We start from the raw sequence: 25042 nt of genomic DNA, 5'->3' as shown, positions 1-25042 counted from the left end.
GACAATATTTAGCTGGGTGTGTTTTTGTATTAGTACCATCACTTGTTTTTGTCGTCATGGACCGCTAACTGTGTGGTGGTTAACTCGCAGCAGTGTCAAAAGTTATGTTTTCCATTATATGAGGCAATGTTTAAACCTTTTTAGACATATGCATCATATTTCATGTCATATTGTCACATATAATCAACAAATTCAATTATTATAATAAGACACTATTTCTAATTAACCCTCAATCGGGCCTTGGGGTCTATATGACGACAGACGTTTCCGTAGTTAATAAACATGGTTCCCTTTATCTCAGTTGCCTAATTTTTTTTATACTTTTTCTACATTATCTATCTATACACACATAAAAAAAAACTGGGCTTGATTCGGTTGTCCTAAAGGTATGTAAAAAAAAAAAAAGGTTATATATATTGCAAATTTAGGAATAAAATTTCCTCTTGGTCAATCACACACAACACTTCTGTCTGTCCCCAAAACTCATTGAATGCAACATTTTTTGTTAATTTAAAAAAAGCAAATTCTCCTTTAATCCTTGCAGATACAAAAGCCTTTATATGTTCAGGTTCAGTTGTTCCGCTGACAAACAAATTCAGTTCCAGAAAACAAGAAGTGATTATTTTTTGGGCTTTTCATCTGTTATCACTGAAATCTGAAGTTTTGGAACTTTCTTTCATTTCATCCTCTTGTTTACCACAACAATTTTATTTTATACTTTGTCTGTAGCTAGAAGGAAGAACTGAAAAAAATGTCCTTCATTATTTTATCCATAAATCTCACAAACGTAATGCCCGTCAAACTACACAGTTCTTGGGGATTTTTCCACTTGTTTCTATTCTTTAGATTAGACAAACATGTGCATTCTGCTCTCACCATTGATGTTTGCAAACTTCTCATTTTCAACACGTTTGCTTGTATTAGGGGATTGTTAAAGAGTGGTTCATTTTTTATCCAACCTTCAAGGTTTGAATCTCTCCTTACTTGAAAGACAGAATTCCGCACTATCAAAACTGATTTATAAAACGGAGAATAATTATTCCATTCCATATCTTTCAGACTGATTAAAAACAGATTAAAATCATATTTAAACCAATTCATACTGCGTAATAAGGAACAAGCTGTATCAGCCCAACATATTTTTCCAGAGTATAGCAACTTCTGTGCAGTCTGGAGCCTGAAAGCCTTGATTCTGCTTTTTATATCTATTAGGCCTTGTCCACCTTCACTGGATCCACGTCCACCGTAACAAACGGTCACACATCTTATCATACATTCCTTCCCAGTTCTTCTGAATATAGTTGTCAGTTCCTTATGGAGCTAAAAGAGTCTCAATAAAGATAAATGCACACACTACATTCACATATGCACACACATGATTCATAAATACACACACAGGATACACAAATGCGGACAAAATTCACAAATGCACACACAAAATTTAAAAAGCACAGAAGATTCACAAATGCATACAAAATTCACAAATTCACACAAAATTCATAAATACACACACAATTCAGAAATGCAAACAAAATTTACAAATGCACTCAAGATTCAGAAATGGACAGGGCAAGATTCAGACGTGTATTTCTGATGCACACACAAATATATATTGATTTACAAACTGCTTGCGGTCTGTGAACTTCACTGCATTTGTGTGTGAATTTTGAGACTCCCTTGACTTGGCTCGACACACAAATGCCTTTTTTTAAACAGGGAATGATCAGCAACCAATCAGATATCTCCCTTGGTTTAGCCAATCACAAGAACGCACCCCGCGTGGGGGATTGTTTACTCATAAGCCAATCACATGAATGCGTTCACACAGCGCGATATGCATGTGGCGCGGGCGCGGTGGAGTTCTGTCTGTCAGTTGGTTGAGACATATACTCACACTAGCCAGTTTGAACCGTGCCCGAGTGCGTTTGACCACCAAAGCGCGGTTCGTTTGACTAGTGTGAGTTCTCCGAACCGTGCCCGGGCGCGGCTCGATAAGCCGGCCCTGGCCCGCTTGGAAGAGGTGGGCCAGAGCACGGTTCAGTTGGACTCGGCCGCGGTTCGCATGCAGTGTGAGCGCTAACCGTGCTGGAGCACGGAACAGGACGTCACGGTTTAACAGGGCGCGCTTGACAGGGCATAGCAGAAAGAGAGAGAGAGAGAGCCCCGGCCGCGCACACTCAACCGAGCGCTGTCTGCTCTCTCTCTCTCCCTCGCGCATATTAATCAAAATCAATTAATACGATGGTGTCGAGAAAAAAAAAAACTCCAGTGATTAAATGTTTTCTGTGTTGACAAATCTTGTGCGATATCCTAAACTGCCGAATTCATTGCTGTTTTTTTCTGTTTACATTTCATGGTGAGACACTTCTCTTCATTATGCACCATAATGACGTCACATAAGCGTGCTCCGGCACGAATGCTGAAACCCTATGTGAGTGCAGGCCAGAGGGGGAGTGGGGAAGGGGGACAATCGTACTCGGGCCCGGTTCATGGCAACCGTGCCTAGTGTGAGTACAGTCTCTATATAATATCTATGGGTTGAGACCTCAACATGGCTTCTGGCAACGACTTACCGCTCCCCTGTCGTTGCCAGAAGCCATGTTGAGGTCTCAACCAACTGACAGACAGAATTCCACCGCGCCCACGCCACATGCATATCGCGCTGTGTGAACGCATTCATGTGATTGGCTTATGAGTAAACAATCCCCCACGCGGGGTGCGTTCTTGTGATTGACTAAACCAAGGGAGATATCTGATTGGTTGCTGAACATTCCCTGTTTTAAAAAAGGCATTTGTGTGTCGAGCCAAGTCAAGGGAGTCTCAAAATTCACACACAAATGCAGTGAAATTCACAGACCGCAAGCAGTTTGTAAATCAATATATATTAGTGTGTGCATCAGAAATACATGTCTGAATCTTGCCCTGTGCATTTCTGAATCTTGAGTGCATTTGTAAATTTTGTTTGCATTTCTGAATTGTGTGTGTATTTATGAATTTTGTGTGAATTTGTGAATTTTGTATGCATTTGTGAATCTTCTGTGCTTTTTAATTTTTGTGTGTGCATTTGTGAATTTTGTGCGCATTTGTGTATCCTGTGTGTGTATTTATGAATCATGTGTGTGCATGTATGAATCCTGTGTGTGCATATGTTAATGTAGTGTGTGCATTTATCTTTATTGAGACTCTTTTAGCTCCATAGTTCCTAAATAAATACCCAATATTGTCAGGCCTTCTTTACCCCATTTCACACCTCCTGGTAAGACTGGTGACTCTTCTTCAGACCAATTTCCTAAAATAAAACCTTACATTTTTTCCCAGTTTACCTTTGCTAAAGAGGCATCTTTAAAACCTCTAAAACAATCACATCTCTTTTGCTTTTGATAAACACGGTAACGTCATCAGCATAGGCAGAAAACTCAGTTTAACTTTTTGTTCTTCAATTAGCAGGCTATCTAAATTTTTCCCTAATTGACGAAGCAAAGGTTCGATGGCTAAAGAATATAGCATCCCTGACAAAGGGCAACCTTGTCGAATACCTCTACGTACTGACACTGGTTGACTTGGCCCTCCTCCAACCTTCAATGTTGTAGAAACATCAGAATATAACAGTTTGATCCATGAAATAAAAAGATCACCAAAACCAAAAGCTTTAAAGAAACTAAACAAAACTAAAGTAAACTAAAACTAAAATAAACTAAAGTAAAAGTCAATCAAATGCCTTTTCTTGATCAAGTGCAAATATTCCAATATTGTCACCATCCCTTTTTGCAATTTCGATCACGAACAAGAAAAATGTTATCCATTATAGTTCTGTTAGGAATAATGTTTATACTGGACTTATGTTCAAATGCCTAAAAACAAAACATGGTTCAAAACCTGTCAAAATATGTTCACCTTGGTGCATTTATTAACATAGTAAAGAGCATTACTATATAAAATTGCTTGTTGGTAAGATATAAGTCAATATTTGAACCACTTTATATATGTATTTTGTATATATTTATATTTTACATTTGTATTAGGGATGCTCATTTCGGTTAATTTTCCCGACCGACAACCACCGCTCGTTATCCGATTATTAACCGTTAACTGATAAGATTATAATATTGAATTGCCATTAAATAAAAATAAAATTAACGAGTGTCTGTGACCTGTTAAAAATACAAAAAAATGATCACGGGTTTATTTTAACATGCAAACAGCAGCATGCAGAACAGATCAACAACAGAACCTGGATCCACAACAAATGATCACGCACCTGCAGCATTTCTGACAGTGACAACAGAGAAAAACAGAATTAAATAATATATATAAAAAAACTAAAATAGGCCTAACTAAATATATATTTTTTAATTAAAATAATTAACAAATTAAGATGACAAGAAGAAAACACTGAATCAGGTTGAAGCTTTGAAAAAACAGTTTTTTTTCCCCCATCAGACTACGGTTTTTCGTCAAATAAAAATAGCAGGCCTACCTCAATCCACAGCTTATCTAGTTCTTATTTTTTAAAAAGTAACATGTCTACATGATGTGGGGTTAGTCTGGGTCTCCGATGGCACAGATGTCCTGGGAATACAGAGATAACGTATCGCTAGAGTGGCCAACTTCGGAAAGCGCCATTCATTTGCTTGTGGATGTTTGCTTCGCAAGTGATAGCCTATTGCATTGTACTAAGCACTACTGCTTTATTTTAATACCGCGTAGCATATTTTGCAAGTAACTTCGTCGCCCTTTCTGTCGAAATGGTCCCACACAGTAGGCTACTTCTTTTCGCTTGCTTCATTTAGCTTGCTCAGCGAAATATGTCTTTAGGCGCGTGCGGTTGCGCTTGTCGACGCAATCCGTGAGTGAGTTAACAAATATAGGCTATATACTATTTTTTTTTAACCATGCACCAAACAAACAACAGCAAAAAAAGCTAAAAATATACATTAATTTTTTTACTTTTAAACCGTTTAACTGATAGTATTAATCGGTCAAAATTTGATAGTATTAATCGGTCAACATTTTTACTTTCGGTTAACGGTTAAATGGTCAATATGAGCATCCTTAATTTGTATCATTAGATTATTTGAGTAATAGTAAACCCAATACTTAGGATTTTTTAATTGCACATTTAAATATGTCATCACCACCGCGCAATGAAATCTGGGTAGGGGTTGACGAGAAGGATCCATCCGTTCTATCATATAATGAAGGATGCATTTCAAGGCCTCATTTGAAAGAGCCTTCGAATTGGGACGGCCTTTTTGCGTAACGGTGACACAATCAGCCTCGAATGCGGCCTTCTGGATTGGAACACAGCTAATGTCTTAATGAGTCATTCATCCATAATATTCATTCACTGAATCATTAATTAAACTGATTCATTTAAAGTGTGGATTCATTCAGTATGAAACACCGCTATGTGTTGCTCAGATAACTGTATAAAAGCTCGGTACTTTCACATGTTTGAGTTCGCAGATACTGAAGCGACGATTACCCCCATCCTCCCCACCACCACCAGGATGGCCCTGTCCATACCTCCCGGGGGGGTCGGCTGCGCCCCTGCCTTCATCTTCAGGCAGGAATTGCAGATCCGATACCCTCGGATTATGCACTACGGACGGGGCCTACGCCAAATGACTTTTTATAGTATCAGCTTGCTGAGCTGTCAATAAATGTATGATTGTTGAAATAATTATCCCGAGTCTTTCTGGTAGAACTACTTTTTAAAATGAATATGACATCATATAAAAATATGAGCATCAATCGTGCTGACATTTTGGGGAAAAACAGCTCATATGATATTGCTTAACTATATATTTTGATATAAATAAATAAACATTCATGGGGTAAAAATGGCCCTGGGTATCTTGAATTTCAGGGGAAATGTCAGCTTGCACTTCGTTAAAGCAATAATTATGATTAAAACAATTATTATTGCAGATGATAAATATCACACACACCTTTAATTACCATGCAAGTAAATTGGGTTACAAATACTATTTCATGTTAAACTTAAAATAGTGCATGTGTTGGAGACAGGATAGACATTGAAACTACTTTCAATGCTGCTACACCCATCATACACAGTGTTATAATTTCACCACAAAACCTCAATGGTTTTAGCTCTTTCTATATCAATTCCACGAGACCATGTGCCCACCATGCTATACATAAACAAGCAATTACTGTGATTGGGAGCAAATAATAGAGATGCACATATCTGTTCATACTTGCTGGTCTAACCCTGCTGAAAATGTACAGTGGTCCTCTTATCTGGCATTCACATAGCCTGACCATCAGGGTGACCCTTGTCATTGTTTCTGATAGACTATGACAAAACTCTCCATCAGTTCAGCTAAGCCTCCTCACATTTGAGTGTCAGACACATTTATCTTGAAGACATTGAGGAGTAATTTCAGGAAGGGCAGGGTATGGAGGACATAGATTACTTTATTTTTATTTTTATGGAACAATTTATTAAACCTTAAAATTTAAAAACAAAAATAATTTTTTTGAGTATCATGATTCAGCCTTTTATGGCTCGTATAGTATAATATAGTAGAATATGGTGCTCAAACTAAAGAAAAATAAAATAAAATAAATGTTATTCAGAGTCCCAAACTGAGCAAAAACATGCTATTTGGTGGAGTTTCTGAAATGTAAATGGCCAAATAGTAAGATACAAGTCCGATATCTTGTAATTGAAATCAATTAGGCTAAATTTAACAATAGCAGACTACTTTCAAAAACTGCATATAAATATAATATCTATCAATATCAAACATCTCTCTGTATCACAAAGTAAAATGTCTTAGTAAGATGATATTGAAGTGCGTAGTCTTAAAATCACAGCTCTGTAGTTTTTTTATTGTGGGGGCAAAACATATAATGCGATGCAATATGATGATTGAAAGACAAATAAACGTTTCTCAAAATCCTAATGGTTCATATTTGATATGGATGTGATACATGAAAGAAAAGAAAGCCTGTGTCTGCAACAAAAATTGCACAGCTGTTTTAAACCAGTGATTTTCCCTCAGTGCAATTAAGAAGCAAATCAGCGGGGAGGATTAAAACATCCACAGCTGATGGTCCATTTTTGACAGGCCTTCCCAAGTTTCACCACACATTTACAAAGTCCTGCAGAGCACCCTGGATAAAATCCAAAAAATAAATAAAAATGCTCTCCACTCAAAATTTTCTGAAGGGTATTTGAAATGTATGTTTTACTATAAATACATTATGGCCACTGACAGAGTAGGATTTAAGTTGAAACATGCATTATTTTGTTTCCTTTCACCTCTTGTGTGAACCAAACACGTGCCGTGTAAAATCCTTCTTCAAAATAAAGGCTCACGTTGCGACTGGAATGAGATAGTGTTCGTTCCATGCACTAGGATGGTGACATTGATTTCCTCCTTTTTGGCCTGCAGCCCTTCAGAAATACCCTCCGCTAAGCCAACGGGGAATGTAATCAGTTTCCCACAAAGCCAGCTGAGACCATCAGCCACTTAACGTTTCTGATGTTGACAATGCTATTACTCAGTTTATCAACAACTGTAGAAATGCTACAATGAGACAGGGAAAAATATACTAGCTAATTAGCAGCAGTAGTAGCAGTATCACAACATTGGAAACATACTGCATGCGCTACTTGTAATAGACAAAGACAAAATTAGTCTGGGTTCTGCAGTTACATTTATATCATTAGATCCATTCGATTATTTGAGTAAGTCCCCAATACTTACATTTAAAAGTGTGATCTATCAATTTCTTTAAAAAAAAAATCCAGTTGTCACAATGTTTTTTAGGAGTACTTGGTGTAAGTAACTTAACTTAGTGGAATGTTCACTGAAGTAATGCAACTGCAAATCCTGATAAATTACCCTGCTGGAGGTGGCAAACGTTGAAACTCTTGGTAAGTGATGCATGCTGAGAATTGCTAAGTGGACTCCTGCCCCTCAACTACCCTTTCCCCCAACCCTCTAACACATTAACCATGACAACGTCACGCCAGCCATTGACAGCATGTTATTTGTTGGCTCGGTCACATCTCTGAGTGCCACCCATTCCTTCTGAAGCCTGTGAATAATGCATGCATGAAGAGCAGGAGGGAGAGAGGGGCTGGAGTGCGAGAAGTTCAGAGGTAATCCATATGGAAGGAGTGCAGGAGTGACTCTCTCCCCTTCTTTGTTATTGATTTCATGTCACATTGGACAGTTGCACTGATACTGATTCCAAACAAAACAGACAACAAAAGAGGTTCAAGCTATCCACAATCGTTAACCCAAGATTGCACCATTAAGGGGTGGGGTGTGTGTTTGTGTGTGAGCGTGATGGAAAAGAGGTTCTACAGCACTCTGTCTGGGAGGCAAAACACAAGCGGCTCATTCATATGTAAAAGATGGATTGTTGTGAATAATAGTTTAATCAAACCCTGCCTATCGGTGCACTTGCACACAGTGAGGGATGGCTGCGATGCGTAGAGTGACATTAGCTAATATGGGAAATTTGTCTGTGACAACTTTATCCATTAGCAAAGTCTTCGGCCTGCGCTGTTGCAAAAGCCGATTTAGAGTTGTGCGATAGTATCGTAGAGCATCAGCGAGCCTGCAGGACTCGTTGAGCGACAACTGTGCTGATTCGGAGAGATACTCATGAGGTATAAGCACTCTGCTGATCTGAAGTCTAAAGGGATTATGCCTAAACTTGGTCATGGGTCTTCCGGGCTTGCTGCATTTTCGAGGAGGCACGCAAATATCCACTGATATGAGCCATCCACACAGATTGTCTCTCTCTGCAGCATGGGGGAATAAAAGATCAGCTAGTCGAAGCTAAAAGTGTGTGACGAGGTCAACGTCAAAGAGCCACTCTCTTGTCTTTCTTGTGATTGAGGTTGCCTTGTTAGTATGCGCAGAGGGTTTCAGCTGGTTTGATCTGCCATCCAGAATAGACTAATATAAGGACCTGGCAGTCAAAGTAAGAGTGTCGGTGTTCATTTAGACTTGTTTAACAACATATTTATAGCTCAATCAATCTCCTGAAGCTTTACAGGCAAGTATTTTTGAAGCTGGGGACAATAAGGACACAAGATGTGCTATTATGTTGTCTCCAGTAGTGCCTCTGATATGGCGGAGTGAGTTTGATGATGGAGATAGTGGGTTGCTGGAAGAATGCTTTCACCATTCTCAATGCTTATTAGTATGTGATCCAATTTTCAGACGCTTGCCTAGATAACATTAAGCACATCTAATCTGCACTAAGACATGTTTTTGTTTGTTTGTTTGTTTGTTTTCCCCTGATGGAAGACCAACTTTAATGCTAACATTTAACCTTGGTCCATTGGCTCGCACCGCCTCATTTTTTGGATAGTTTTCTGCCTTTTTTTGTCCAAGGTTTTATTTTGTACATGCCTGGGAAGGCTGAAATTAAATTTACTTGGGAAGAAGCTAAGCAACAAAGGGCTATGGATCACAATAAAAGCCTATCAAATCCAAAGAACCCTCTCTGACTGTAAGCGAAATGGGTCAACTGAATAAACAGCACTATTTAAGTCTCTCACTTTAGTCAAAAGGAAATGTATTCAGCACAACAAAGTAAGTAGCACCATGAAGCATGCTGTAACAAGGCCCTGGTTTGTCCATTTAATAGTCTTGTTTATTCTGTGTTTTTTATATATATATATATATTTTTACCTATATCAATTATTTACAACCAAATAATGAGCTCATGTTTTTGGGACAGACCAACAAGCAGACACAATTCTTAAAAAAACAACTTGAAGTCTCCAAGAGAACTGTATTGCTCTGAGCAATATAACAATCTATTGTTCAAAGTATCATATGTTCCTCTTGAAATTGCTTATAGCACACTTCCTTGTAGCGCTGTAAAATCAATGATGATATAGTTCAGATAACTTGGTCTTCATACTGAAAGTGATGCACCAATGTAGCATTACCACATTTACGGTGGACATGGTCTGCAGTCAGCTTTTTTGTTGTTGCTGTAATATATTATGAGTAAATGCCTACCCAGATAAAGGAAATCTTTAAAACGTAAAGCATGTTGAACGAGGCTGAACCAGCAGAAATTAAGATTGCATTGGACAGGACCAGAGGATTTGGTATACCAGGAAACACTATATAATCCATCTCGTCAAATAATAGTATAGCAGAATGTGGGCGGGACTCCAAACCATTCCCTCAAACTCCATTAAGATGCCCTCTGTGACAATGTTGCTGGCTCTCACACCTGTTCAGACTCCAATGGGCTTGGGCTACATGATGAATATGGGCTCTGGCAATCAATCTGGTTCAATCTTCGTGGCTCGGGCTCAGAGTCTGCGGTGGGCTCTGGATAATTCTCTGTAGCGGGCATTGCTGAAGGCTGGCTGGGCTCAAAGTCTGGAGTAGGGCTGGTGTTGTTCTCATCCGAAATGTATACGATAAATGTCAATTTGGAGTCAATTTGGACCAGCACCCACTGCACATATGCAGCGAAATTCCCCTGAGGACTTTTCACTGGCAGGCGTGCTTTGGGTGAGGCACGCCAGATCTAGAAAGTCCCTCGTGGGGTCCTCGAGAGACCTGCTCCTTGCTCCAGCAGGAGTAGGCGGACAGCAGGTACATCCATATTTGTTTATTTTGCTGCTTTAATCTTATCTGATGTAAGATTTGAGGGCAAACCAGACAAAATGACTGATCAAAACCAGACTGATCAAAAAGCAGTAGTCCATAGAAACTCCAAATCGACAAGCAGGAACCAAAATCAGACGATCTGATCTAAAAAAAAATTGGGATTTAACATTTGTAGATGATCTAGAGCAACGGGCATCATCAACACGTGAAGTGTGGGTGGAATGACTTCAGGTGATGCTGTCTTTAGCTTCAAATAAAAAGATTTAAAAAATCTACAATTATTTTAGAGCTCCTTGGATTCAAGTTATTTAAAAAAAACTGATCAATAAACAAAATTTTCAAAGAACAAGATCAATTAAAGCTGCAAGCAGTGATGAAAGGGCCCTCGCACCCGTGCCACCGCCACCCGGTGGCTTTAGGAAGACAGAGCACGGTGGGCGATGTGCATTTAAGTAGGTAAAAATAGGAGGAGTATGTCAAAGTCAGTTACAAAAATGTCCTTCATTATGGGGATAATAACATGCGTTATCACTCAGATAAGTGTTGCTAGCATGTTTTAGCATGTTTCTAGCATGTTTAGAACTCAATGGCATATTAAATATGTCGCTAGTAATGCATCACAGTGTAAAACGTGTCACTTCCTGTCGACGGTAGGTGGCGCTATTACTTTAACTTAAAATTGTCATGTAGATGTGTTCAGGGCAGGACTCTAATCAAACGTGTGAAGTTTGGGGCAGATTGAACATTGCCTTCTTCAGTAACACCAACTTCCTGTTTCATTGCATTAGCGTGCTTTAGCACTTAGCTAAGAATTGCTAGCATGTTTTAACATGTTTCTAACATGTATATAACTCAATGGCATATTTAATATGTTGCTAGTACTGCATCACAGTGTTAAACATATCACTTCCTGTTGCCAGTAGGTGGCGCTATTACTATAACTGAAAAGTGTCATGTAGATGTGTTCAGGGCAGGACTCTTATCAAACGTGTGAAGTTTGGGGCAGATTGGACATTGCCTACTTGAGTAACAACAACTTCCTCTTTCATTGCATTAGCATGCTTTAGCACTTAGCTAAGAATTGCTAGCATGTTTTAACAGGTTTCTAACATGTTTATAACTCAATGGCATATTTAATATGTTGCTAGTACAGCATCACAGTGTTAAACATGTCACTTCCTGTTGCCAGTAGGTGGCGCTATTAATATAACTGAATATTCTCATGTACATGTGTTAAACATGAGAATATTCAACCGTGTGAAGTTTGGGGCAGATTGGACATTCAATGCCTGAGTTACAGCAAATTTCTATTTAATTGCAGTAATAGCATGCTTTAGCACTTAGCTAATGTTTGCTAGCATGTTTTAGCATGTTTCTAGTATGTTGTTAACGTGTTTAGCACTTGCTGGCAATTTTTTATATGTTATTAGGAGTCCAAAACAGTGTTAAACATGTCACTTCCTGTTGCCAGCAGGTGGCGCTATGACTGTAACTGAATTTGAGCATGGTCATGTGTTCAGGACAGAACGCTTATCAAACGTGTGAAGTTTGGGGCAGATTGGACATTCAATGCCTGAGTTACAGCAAATTCCTATTTAATTGCAGTAATAGCATGCTTTAGCACTTAGCTAATGTTTGCTAGCATGTTTCTAGTATGTTTTTAACATGTTTAGCACTTGCTGGCAATTTTTTATATGTTATTAGGAGTCCAAAACAGTGTTAAACATGTCACTTCCTGTTGCCAGCAGGTGGCGCTATGACTGTAACTGAATTTGAGCATGGTCATGTGTTCAGGGCAGAACTCTTATCAAACGTGTGAAGTTTGGGGCAAATTGGACATTGTTTGCCTGAGTTACATTAAATTCCTATTTAATTGCATTAATAGCATGATTTAGCACCTAGCTAATGTTTGCTAGCATGTTTTAGCATGTTTCTATTATGTTGTTAACATGTTTAACACTTGCTGGCACTTTTTTGTATGTTATTAGGAGTCCAAAACAGTGTTAAAGATGTCACTTCCTGTTGCCAGCATGTGGCGCTATGACTGTAACTGAATTTGAGCATGGTCATGTGTTCAGGACAGAACGCTTATCAAACGTGTGAAGTTTGGGGCAGATTGGACATTCAATGACTGAGTTACAGCAAATTCCTATTTAATTGCATTAATAGCATGATTTAGCACTTAGCTAATGTTTGCTAGCATGTTTTAGCATGTTTCTAGTATGTTGTTAACATGTTAAGCACTTGGTGGCAATTTTTTATATGTTATTAGGAGTCCAAAACAGTGTTAAAGATGTCACTTCCTGTTGCCAGCAGGTGGCGCTATGACTGTAACTGAATTTGAGCATGGTCATGTGTTCAGGACAGAACGCTTATCAAACGTGTGAAGTTTGGGGCAGATTGGACATTGTTTGCCTGAGTTACAGCAACTTCCTGTTTCATGGCGAAACATCAAAATTTGTCAGGCCGCCGAGGACACGCCCTTCGACGAAAACTCTAGATCTTCGCAATTTAACGTCGCAAAGGCCTTAAGATTACACTCACCAAATTTGAAGATGATCAGATTAAAACTGTAGGAGGAGTTCGTTAAAGTACGAGGCCTGAAAATGGCAAAAACTGCACAAAAATCAGAGAGGAAGTTCAAAATGGCTGACTTCCTGTTGTGTTTAAGGCTATGCTCCAAGATACTTTTTTGTAGGTATTGGGTCATTACATGTATGTACCGAATTTCGTACACATACGTGACACGTAGCGGGAGGCGCACTCCGTTGAACCTTTATAGGTGGCGCTATCGAGCCATTTTACCCTGCCCAATTCTGAAACGCATATCAGATGTCAATTTTCGCCAGTTCTGACGCGTGTGCAAATTTTCGTGAGTTTTCGTGCATGTTTAGGCCCTCAAAAATGCGATTAAATGCGGAAAATAATAATAATAATAATTAAAGCTGCAAGCAGCGATGAAAGGGCCCTCGCACCCGTGCCACCGCCACCCGGTGGCTTTAGGAAGACAGAGCACGGTGGGCAATGTGCATTTAAGTAGGTAAAAATAGGAGGAGTATGTCAAAGTCAGTTACAAAAATGTCCTTGATTATGGGGATAATAGCATGCGTTATAACTCAGATAAGTGTTGCTAGCATGTTTTAGCATGTTTCTAGCATGTTTAGAACTCAATGGCATATTAAATATGTCGCTAGTAATGCATCACAGTGTAAAACGTGTCACTTCCTGTCGGCAGTAGGTGGCGCTATTACTTTAACTTAAAATTGTCATGTAGATGTGTTCAGGGCAGGACTCTTATCAAACGTGTGAAGTTTGGGGCAGATTGGACATTGCCTTCTTCAGTAACACCAACTTCCTGTTTCAGTGCATTAGCGTGCTTTAGCACTTAGCTAAGAATTGCTAGCATGTTTTAACATGTTTCTAACATGTATATAACTCAATGGCATATTTAATATGTTGCTAGTACTGCATCACAGTGTTAAACATGTCACTTCCTGTTGCCAGTAGGTGGCGCTATTACTATAATTGAAAAGTGTCATGTAGATGTGTTCAGGACAGGACTCTTATCAAACGTGTAAAGTTTGGGAAAGATTGGACATTGCCTTCTTTAGTAACAACAACTTCCTCTTTCATTGCATTAGCATGCTTTAGCACTTAGCTAAGAATTGCTAGCATGTTTTAACAGGTTTCTAACATGTTTATAACTCAATGGCATATTTAATATGTTGCTAGTACAGCATCACAGTGTTAAACATGTCATTTCCTGTTGCCAGTAGGTGGCTCTATTACTATAACTGAATATTCTCATGTAAATGTGTTAAACATGAGAATATTCAACCGTGTGAAGTTTGGGGCAGATTAAACATCCAATGCCTGAGTTACAGCAAATTCCTATTTAATTGTATTAATAGCATGATTTAGCACCTAGCTAATGTTTGCTAGCATGTTTTAGCATGTTTCTAGTATGTTGTTAACATATTTAACACTTGCTGGCACTTTTTTGTATGTTATTAGGAGTCCAAAACAGTGTTAAACATGTCACTTCCTGTTGCCAGCAGGTGGCGCTATGACTAACTGAATTTGAGCATGGTCATGTGTTCAGGACAGAACGCTTATCAAACGTGTGAAGTTTGGGGCAGATTGGACATTCAATGCCTGAGTTACAGCAAATTCCTATTTAATTGCAGTAATCGCATGCTTTAGCACTTAGCTAATGTTTGCTAGCATGTTTTAGCATGTTTCTAGTATGTTGTTAACATGTTAAGCACTTGCTGGCAATTTTTTATATGTTATTAGGAGTCCAAAACAGTGTTAAACATGTCACTTCCTGTTGCCAGCAGGTGGCGCTATGACTGTAACTGAATTTGAGCATGGTCATGTGTTCAGGACAGAACTCTTATCAAACGTGTGAAGTTTGGGGCAGATTGGACATTGTTTGCCTGAGTTACAGCAAATTCCTGTTTCATGGCGAAACATCAAAATTTGTCAGGCCGCCGAGGACACGCCCTTCGACGAAAACTCTAGATCTTCGCAATTTAACGTCGTAAAGGCCTTAAGATTACACTCACCAAATTTGAAGATGATCAGATTAAAACTGTAGGAGGAGTTCGTTAAAGTACGAGGCCTGAAAATGGCAAAAACTGCACAAAAATCAGAGAGGAAGTTCAAAATGGCTGACTTCCTGTTGTGTTTAAGGCTATGCTCCAAGAGACTTTTTTGTAGGTATTGGGTCATTACATGTATCTACCGAATTTCGTACACATACGTGAAACGTAGCGGGAGGCGCACTCCGTTGAACCTTTATAGGTGGCGCTATCGAGCCATTTTACCCCGCCCAATTCTGAAACGCATATCAGATGTCAATTTTCGCCAGTTCTGACGCGTGTGCAAATTTTCTTGAGTTTTCGTGCATGTTTAGGCCCTCAAAAATGTGATTAAATGCGGAAAATAATAATAATTGAAGCTGCAAGCAGCGATTGCGGGCCCAAGCCGGTGGCACCGCCACCCTGGTGCCTTTAGTTGCACTAAAGGCACCGGGTGGCGGTGCTACCGGCTTGGGCCCTCCATCGCTGCTTATATATATATATATATATATATGCTTGGAAACATCACAGTGGAGCGGTGCTTACTGTGAACGGTACGAACTGTACAACTGACTATTTAAACAGAGCAGTGTAATTTTTTTATGTTAGGTTGACTATTTTATTATTAAATTTTATTAAGGCTATAATGAACATGCTGCGATGTCAAGATTGGAATGCTGTGTGTGTGTGTGTGGTGTGTGTGTGTGTGTGTGTGTGTGGCTCGATCGAATGGAGACATAAAAACATACTCCGTCATTTTGTTCACACAGGACATCATTCAAAGTGTTTCTCTATATTTGTGTACACTCACAATAAAGCACGACATTGTGCTTTTGTTAAACTATAAACTCTTGTCAAACTGTAACCTACAACTGTCACCCAACCAAAATATCACACACACACACACACACACACACACACACACACACACACACACACACACACACACACACAGAGAGAGAATGGCAGAGAGACAGAGAGAGACACAATCCACATTCAAACCACAATATCTGACTTTCTGTTGGTCGGAGCTAATGACTGTAAATTAGAAAGTTGTTCGGCTTGATAAGATCAATACACACGCTGAGTAACTGTAGGTAAAAGTTATAAAAGTTATAACACACTTTATGCATCCTTTTTTAATCATAAATTTGTTTCCTCGCCACGGCCAAACCGTTCGAGATATCAAAAATCCCCTGGCAATTTATCATCTTCCATGTCTTGACTTCATGCTGACCAATTTTCGTGGTCATCGGATGAATTCTCTAGGAGAAGTGTTTCAAATGCGAGAGCAAGCGTTCTCCAATCAACCCGTAATAGCTGACTTCCTGTTGGGCTGGCGTAAACCGTAATAGCTGACTTCCTGTTGGGCTGTACCGAGTTTCATATTAATTCATGCAAGCGTGTTTGATATACGGACAAGTGTTCGAATCCCATTCCAGGGGGCGCTGTCGAGCCCCCCTGCCACGCCCGGGTACCAGCTTCAGCCTGGCCCTGATGGCTGCGGGTTCTGACCTGTGTGCAAAATTTCAAGAGTTTTCGAGCACGTTAAGGCCCTCAAAAGTGCCAGAGATTTTGCACACAGCAGAGAAAGGGTTAAACTAAACTAGCCCCCCTCCTCACACACACACTCACACACACAGAGGGAAAATGCTCAAAGTACACATTCAAACCAAAATATCTGACTTCCTGTTGGTCGGAGCTAATGACTGTAAATTAGAAAGTTGTCCGGATCGAAGAGAAGAATATACGTACCGAGTTTGGTTACTGTAGGTAAAACTAATACCCCATTTTTGACTAAAGGTGGCGCTACTGAGCCCCTTACCACGCCCGTTTCTGAAACTTCGCACAAGTGTACTAGGCAATAAATGTGATATGCATGTTGAGTTTCATGCAATTTCAAGCATGTTAAGTGCCTCAAATGCATCCAAAAAGAATATAAAAGTTTAAAGCGTTGCCATGGCGACAGTATTAAAGATATCAATAATCCTTTCACAGGTCTACATCTGTCGTGTGTTTACATTATACAGATGAAGTTTGAAGCAAATCGGGTAAAAAAAAGAGGGTGAATTCAAAGCATTTTGAAAGTGACACACTTCCTGCTGCCAGTTGGTGGCGCTATAACTTTGACTCACAATAGTCACATCCATGTGATCGGCTTCTTACAGCGAACACACTGCTCAAGTTTCATCACGATCAATTAATGTATGAGGATGTTATAACACACTTCCTGTTTCCAATATTCGCCATAAATTCGTTTCCTCGCCACGGCCAAACCGTTCGAGATATCAAAAATCCCCTGGCAATTTATCATCCTCAATGTCTTGAGTTCATGCACACCGAGTTTCGTGGTGATTGGTTGAATCGTCTAGGAGGAGTATTTTAAATTCCATTGCATGTGTTTTTTAAACTACCCCAAATAGCCGACTTCCTGTTGGGCTGGGGTAAAAAGTCAGAGCATGAAGGATATATGAACCGGTGAGATCTATAAGTGTACCGAGTTTCATATTATTTCATGCAAGCGTGTTTGATTTATGGACCAAGTTTTCGGACCCCATTCCAGGGGGCGCTGTCGAGCCCACCTGCCACGCCCGGGTACCAGCTTCAGTCCGGCTCTAATGGCCGCGGGTTCTGACCCGTGTGCAAAGTTTCAAGAGTTTTTGAGCACGTTAAGGCCCCCAAAAGTGGCAAAAACCTTGAAAAAAAATGTATTATAAAGAAGAAGAAGAACAAAAAACCCTTAGAAGAACAATAGGGCTCTGCGCCCTTTCAGGGCTTGGGCCCTAATAATAATAATAATAATAAACAGAGCAATTCCAATAGTGTCCTCGCACCATCGGTGCTCGGGCCCTAATAATAACAATAAACAGAGCAATTCCAATAGTGTCCTCGCACCATCGGTGCTCGGGCCCTAATAATAATAATAAACAGAGCAATTCCAAGAGGGTCCTCACACCATCGGTGCTCGGGCCCTAATAAACTTTGACATCAATTACTGTTTTTTTTATTCAGAAACAGAAGTAACTTCAAGTTATTTGTGGATTCTATTTTTCATTGTATTAGTATAACAACAGCGCCCCCACTAAATAAATATAACTGCTGCCCGGACTCATCAGCACTCATCATCTCATTCACCTGTGACTCATACACCTGCAGCTCATGGAGTTTACTCGTGGAGGAAGCTCTGGAGGGAGCCCAACAACCTCGGTTGAAAGACCTGAACTGAACTGGGCCCTCTCAGAGACCAAGTTGTCACAGTTACCATAACTCTGGATGGGGGTGAGGAATCGTCCACTTTGCCTTAAAAAGAAGGTCCCTCCTGGGCGGAATCTCCAGAGCAGAGCCGTGGAGGAGAGACACGAGGTTAGATAACCATACTCAGACAGGATGTCTGCTCCCTGGTTAAGATACCCCGGGAAGTAATCCAAGATTTGGATTACAAGTGGATGCTGCACATTGGTGGTGGTTGAGGAGATTCCCCCCTTCTGTGTAAAGCGCTTTGAGGTCTCAGATAAAGGTCTCAGCTATATAAATGTAACAAATTATTATTATTATTAAGTATACAGCCCTCAGAGAGAGCAACTTTCACTGGGCCCACAGGAGGTACTGGTGAGCCAACTTGTATAATGGGCGTGATCGCAGACCCCCCTGAAGGTGAAGAGACCACAGATGTGTTGTCTGTATGAACAAGCACATGACAGCCTCTTAGGTCTGGGAGGAAGTGTCTCAGTGACTGAAACACAGCCAGCATTTCCAGGTAATTTATGTGCCACGAGAGATGATGAGCAGAGCGGCCGCAGCCAGTGAGAGATGCATCCGTCGTAAGCGTGACGTGACGACAAGGAGCCCCTAGCACAGGTCCTTGGGAAAGGAACCACGGTTTCTTCCACATAACTAAAGCACAAAGGCAACGCCGCATGACTTTGATCATGCGGGGCGGGTTTCTTCTCTGTGAGAACCCCTTGATTTTAAGCCACCACTGCATGGGTCTCATGTACAGCAGAACAAAATATATCATGTTGGACGCAGCTGCCATCAGAACCAAAAGCTTCTGGAACTGTTTGGCAGTGAGTGACTGGCCTAGCTTTAGCTCGTTTACGGCTGAGAGAATTGAAGCGATACGAGCAGGAGACAGATGTGCCTGCATTGTTGTCGAATCCCATATCACACCTAAAAAAGTGGTTCTCTGAGCTGGAGAAAGCACACTCTTCTTGGCATTCAGCCTTAGCCCCAACTTTCTCATGTGTGCGAGAACGGCACGGACACTATGTCGAACTGCCAGGTTTTCCGATTGAGCTTGAATCAACCAATCATTTATGTAATTTAGTATGCGGATGCCCTGGAGTCACAGAGGAGCTATAGCTGCATCCACACAATTTGTGATAGTGCGGGGTGATAAAGCTAGGCCGATAGGAAGAACCCATTAGGAACTTTCTGTGTTAAGGAAGGATGGATATGTGGAAGTATGCGTCCTTGAGATTTATTGTCACAAACCAGTACTCTGACCTAATTTGTGAGATGATTTGCTTCAGAGTAAGCATCTTAAATTTGAGCTTCCCAGCCCCAGAGACCTGAGTGGCGAGGGAGGAATTTTTGGAACCACCAAAATTTAAAACCGCCGCTTGCCTTTGTGCCTCCCGGAACCTATCAGTGACTGAATTTAGAGCGTCGCTGAAAAGGCCAGATGGTGACAGTGGGGTGTCCAATAAAAAGCTTGTATTTTTCTTTAAATCCAGACAGATTTAAAACCACAGTTGTCTCTCCGTAACCACAAAGGCTGCCACAGAGCACCCGACTGACTTGGCCGTCTCCTTGGTGGCGGTCAGCACTTTGATAGCGTCAGAGCTAACCCCCTCGCCCTCATCAAGGTTAGCCTGGTATACCTGCAAGATGGACATAGTATGCAGACACGCCATGAATTGACCTGCAGCCGAATAAGCTTTAGACAAGTAAGTAGCTCTAAGTGGCTTGGTGGGTAATGTTGGGGCTTTAAGGGACGATGCAGACTCAGGGGAGAGATAGCTCACAAGCATCTCTTCAATCCTGGGCGTCGCCTGTTAATCCTGTTGTTTGATGTTGGAATAGTTGGAAATATGAGGGCTAAACACACAATATGAAACCGGTCTTTTCCACGACCTCGACATCTTGGTGTGGAGGTCGGGAAAAAGCGGTAAGCCCCAACGAGGAGGTTGTGAGTGTGATGGCAGAAAGCGTTTGTCTAATTTACTTTTATGAAGAAGCTCCTGTTTCTCGGCTGGCCAGTTGATGTTTAATCTGTCTACAGCGCGAGTCACAACCTCCACAAGCTCCTCAAATGCAGTAGTATGAACTGGCAAGTCTTTAGTATCTACATGTATATCCCCACCCATACTACAACGTGGGCAGGGATAAACACACTTTCTGAATTTGTTATTCGCTCCCCACAGTAATGCCACTTAAACAATGGTGAAAAACTCCTGTCTAACAGTTTTCTCTGAATAAGCTGAGACACACAAACACCAAGCGGACAAATGAGTGCTTGGTAAAGACACAGAAGCTAACACTGCCTGGTTTGGGTATGCTTGTTTTTAATTTCCTAGTTGTTGTCATCACCCGCCTACGATGTTCCATAACAACATTGGACTGATTTCATAGGTGCTTCACGACGCAAATCAGGCAGAGGCATTCCCACAGCGCTTTGTCGCAGCGTGAGTTCCCTTGAAAGTGAAACTTGATTCTTCAACTTAATACTTGACTAATTTTGTGGAAAAAAGGGTAAAACAGGGGTGTTAAATGCTTATTCCAGAGGGAGCAGTATGTCAAACTTGTGCCAGCCTCTTCAACAACTGAAATCATCTTCTTTAAAAAATGGTGTTATTTGTAATGGGGGTGTTGGGGTGATAGATGTTCCAGAAGACTGGTGCTGTGATATCACACTGAATCAAATTCAGTACATTTTCAATCTGCTGACATCGTGGAAAATGAATTTCTGCTCCCAAAGCAAGGACATCACATTCAGTCACCCCTACTGAATATCTTGTGTGTGGTGGGTGGAGGGAGGGAGGCACTAAAATGAACGTCTGCTATCCTTCCGCTTTCATCTCAGATGCTTCTTTCATCACTCTCTCTTGTGCATGTGTCTCTTTTTTGCCTATGTTACTGGCAGATGGAATTGGTAGATTCCAATCAATGTTCTTCTTTGACTAATTACTCTGACAAAGATGGTGAGGATCCAGATGAATAGATGCCTGCTGCGCATATCTGGCAACACACACACACACACACACACACACACACACACACACACACACACACACACACACACACACACACACACACACACACACACACTGTACCAAGAAAATGCCAAATACATCCTGATAAGCAGCTAGAACTCTGTAGTATAATGGTTCTCTATTAAACACTTACCAAGTTATGATCTGGTATGATGGCTCTGGATTTAGGCCACTGTTAAGGCCCCATTATGCTCACTGCAAAGTTTTATTTGTCCTTCACCCAGGGCTAAAAAGAAATTTGAAATGGCTGAACAATGATATACTGTTTGTAAAAACTCTGACACCACTGCTGGGAGCTGTGTTTAAATTACATGTTTAAATGTGAATAGCAGAGGTGGAAAGTAACTTATTACAAATACTTTCATTACAGTACTTCAGTACATTTTTCAATGTGTTCTACTTTCTGGAGTACAATTAAATTGTAGTACTTTTACTTTGACTTCAGGTGAATCAAAATCAAGTATTCAACTTTGCTACATTTATTTTTCACCTAAAGTAGCCTACAAAGTAAAAAATGACAAAGGACAAACAGGGCGGGCTGGCACTTTTCAAACTGTGGTGGAGCCCTGCGCTTCACGTCACCTTCATTTATATAGCGCTTTTACCAATAATATTGTTTCAAAGCAGCTTTACAATGATAATAGGAAATTAAAGTAACAGAGATTGTTTTGGCTTTACAGCAGCTCTAGAATAAAGTTATTGTCAAGCTAAAGTTAGTTTTAATTGATTCACTGCCGTCGCAACGATCATTAGTTATTAACTTAGGGGCCGCTAACATGACACCGTTCTAACAGAACACCCCTAATGCGATCTGGCCGCTCATTTCCACAAAACAGTGCCTGGTGGCTCGAGAACGCAAACCATGAAATAGGTTCCAAGGTACAAGTCTTGAAAAATGTATAATACAGAATTGTTTATCACTTCCGCATAGCCACTTGAACCGGAATTATCCCGACAACGTTTTATCTGAACAGAGGTAAAGGGAAGGGAGGGAGGCCTTCACAGGGGAGAGACTAGTTGACACCTTAGGACTGTGTTGTCGTCGTGTCCAGGCGCAGGTCCTTCATTAGATCCGGATACGGCCTGAATCCAGCGGACTGCGGTAAACCTCGGGATAAACAGAGAGACTAATATTAACGTAGACGCCATCCTTCTTATGATGTAACAAGTACATCAGGATTTATGGGAAGTGTTCCCGGTTCCGGCTGACCAAATCTATGCAGCCTAACATTGAATTATAGAAGTCTATAATGTGTTATGTGTATGCTAGGTCAAATAGTACTGGGGACCTAAGTACTGGGGACCTAAGTACTGGGGACCTAAACCATTTAGTGCTTTGTAAGTAATCAGCTATATTTTAAAATGTATACAATGTTTAATAGGGAGCCAATGCAGTGTTGACAGATCCGGGCTAATATGGTCATACTTCCTGGTTCTGGTAAGAACTCGTGCTGCTGCGTTTTGGACCAGTTGTAGTTTGCTTGAGGCAATAAACAGGTCGAGTGCAAAACCAATCAAAACTTCCAGTTCAGTTGTGGGTTGTTTAAACTACACTTTGACATTCAATCACTGTCGTTGTCATTTGGAATCAGTATCACTAACATTTCAATATTTTAGTGGATGTAAGTGAGATGTGCTCATTTTCTGATTTTAAATTGCATTTTTTTGCAGCTCCTGAAATGGGTCATACCATAAGTATTACCAGAGCAATGAGCAGTTGAAGTAAAAGAAAAACTTTGCTCAGACAAGGATGCAAATATTGCATGGTTAGAGGAGCAAGAACATAATGTTAGTCTAAAATGCAGGCGCACAGTTCAGTTGAATGGTAAAGCTTGCCCTCTAAATAATGCATTTAAACTAAATGTACAAAGCAAACTTTGCACAAAGCTGAACTAACCTCAACTTTAGCAACAACATTGAAATAAGAGTGCATGGTTAATCTGTCAATCATATGCATGCATGTAAAAGTGTAGTTTGTTACTATAGCAACAGTGGACATTTTTGGTAGAATAAAAAAACCCAGCATTTTATTTAAATTGGTTAGGTGCACTTATAAATGTTAATATGATTTTTACATAAAAATGGTCAATTTAAAAATAAAAGGCCCAATTCTACCCTGATTTTAGCCCTCTGATTAGAACGCTCTGTTAGATTAGAACGCGTCTGCTGTGAGACTTCAATGTTAACACCCACTGCTATGATTGGCTAACATCTTAGCATCTGAAATAAGTATTACATGTGGAACTCTCTTGAAAACTTTTACTACATTTGAAAAACAGCAACAGTGTCACAGAATTATATTATAATTACAAAATTACGATTACATTTCAACTATATAGCTTCTCTTCAGTGTGCTCATGTTTTTACTCGTGTCTCAGAACAGATGAATCAGAGAAGATTTCCACATCAAAGAAGGTGGAGCACCAGAGAACACCCACCGATTGTTTGTCTTGGCCAGCGGTTTAGAACGACCCAAACAAATCCAAACAAACTTCAATTTGATCACATTTGTTCTAAATGACGTCATACCAGCTCGTCTTTTGATTTAAGTATATTGTGGCCTTTCTGATTGCGCACTTAAAACACTTGGAATCGGCCAGGAAAGATGTATGTCATGGCAAGGGGTCATGTGTTGTGATTTAATGTTGTATTTTACTTTTAGAAGACCATTAGCTCAGGTACTTGATTGCAAGCAGAAAATCTCTTTTTACCAAAATCCCTGTCTATATGTACCTATATGTACAATACTGACATGTGCGAGTGAGCTAATGAGCAGTACAAACCAACTGGCATCACTGTAACACAATCTAGGCTAAACTCGTCTCGGAATCCCACAGGTTTTTCCAGCGTCAGTTTCTTTCCAGGTTATTGAGTCACACTTGTAACCAAGCCCGCTCTGCCACTGAAAATCCAATTCATGGCAGTTTGTGCGAGCGATTTACAGCCAACTACGATTGGCTCCAATGGCATTTTGCAGATCGTAAAAGACCCTGCACAGTAATACAACCTTATTAATGAATGTATTAGTTGCAATGCATCCCTAGAGCCTGCAACATGGGGAAAAAGCGAGGCTAGATGGGGAGGGTTGATGAGTCATCCTACCCGGTTTGTGAGCTGGGGTCGAAAAGCATGAGGAAGATCCACACGCAGGGGACGCGTGCTGTGAGCTTGTGGAGAACGGCAGCCATATCACTTTGAGTCCTGAAAGCCTACAGAAAGAAGAGAGTAAAGATGGTGAGAAAAAGCAAATTAGTAAAGTTGAAAATATTTGAGAATGATGGCATACAAGCTCTGTCCCTCTCTCATTCTGAGATTCAAACACAAATGATGCTCTGCAGCCCACAGGTGATCTGTACAAAGTATTAATGTGCATCGGAATGCACAATACCTTTTCTTTAGAGACCAAGTACAATAACTGGTCTCTAAAGTACTTTTTAGCATATGCCGATACAACCAATTTTTTTTTAGTAAAGCTAACATTTTTAATATGGTACAGTGTAACAGTTCTCAATAAAAAAATACAATTAGTCACCCAAAGTAGTGCACATTTGTAAAC

At 40.3% G+C, this 25042-nt stretch overlaps 1 protein-coding gene across 1 annotated transcript in view; it reads right to left on the bottom strand.

Moving 5' to 3' along the window:
• The window catches only part of gabra3 (gamma-aminobutyric acid type A receptor subunit alpha3), a gene marked incomplete at its 3' end in the record, with an annotated part of 406040 nt that overhangs the window by 305954 nt on the left and 75044 nt on the right, over positions 1-25042 (bottom strand). The window contains exon 3 of the mRNA XM_079584913.1: positions 24589-24695. Within this exon, the coding sequence (XP_079441039.1) occupies positions 24589-24674 (86 nt within the window). The 5' untranslated portion in view covers positions 24675-24695. The remainder of the gene's footprint in view (positions 1-24588; positions 24696-25042) is intronic.

This window comes from Phoxinus phoxinus (assembly GCF_949152265.1).
Source record: "Phoxinus phoxinus genome assembly, chromosome: 17".
NCBI classification, from domain to species: domain Eukaryota; kingdom Metazoa; phylum Chordata; class Actinopteri; order Cypriniformes; family Leuciscidae; genus Phoxinus; species Phoxinus phoxinus.
Note: the sequence above shows the minus strand (reverse complement) of the source record. Positions and strands in the feature narration are given on the sequence as shown.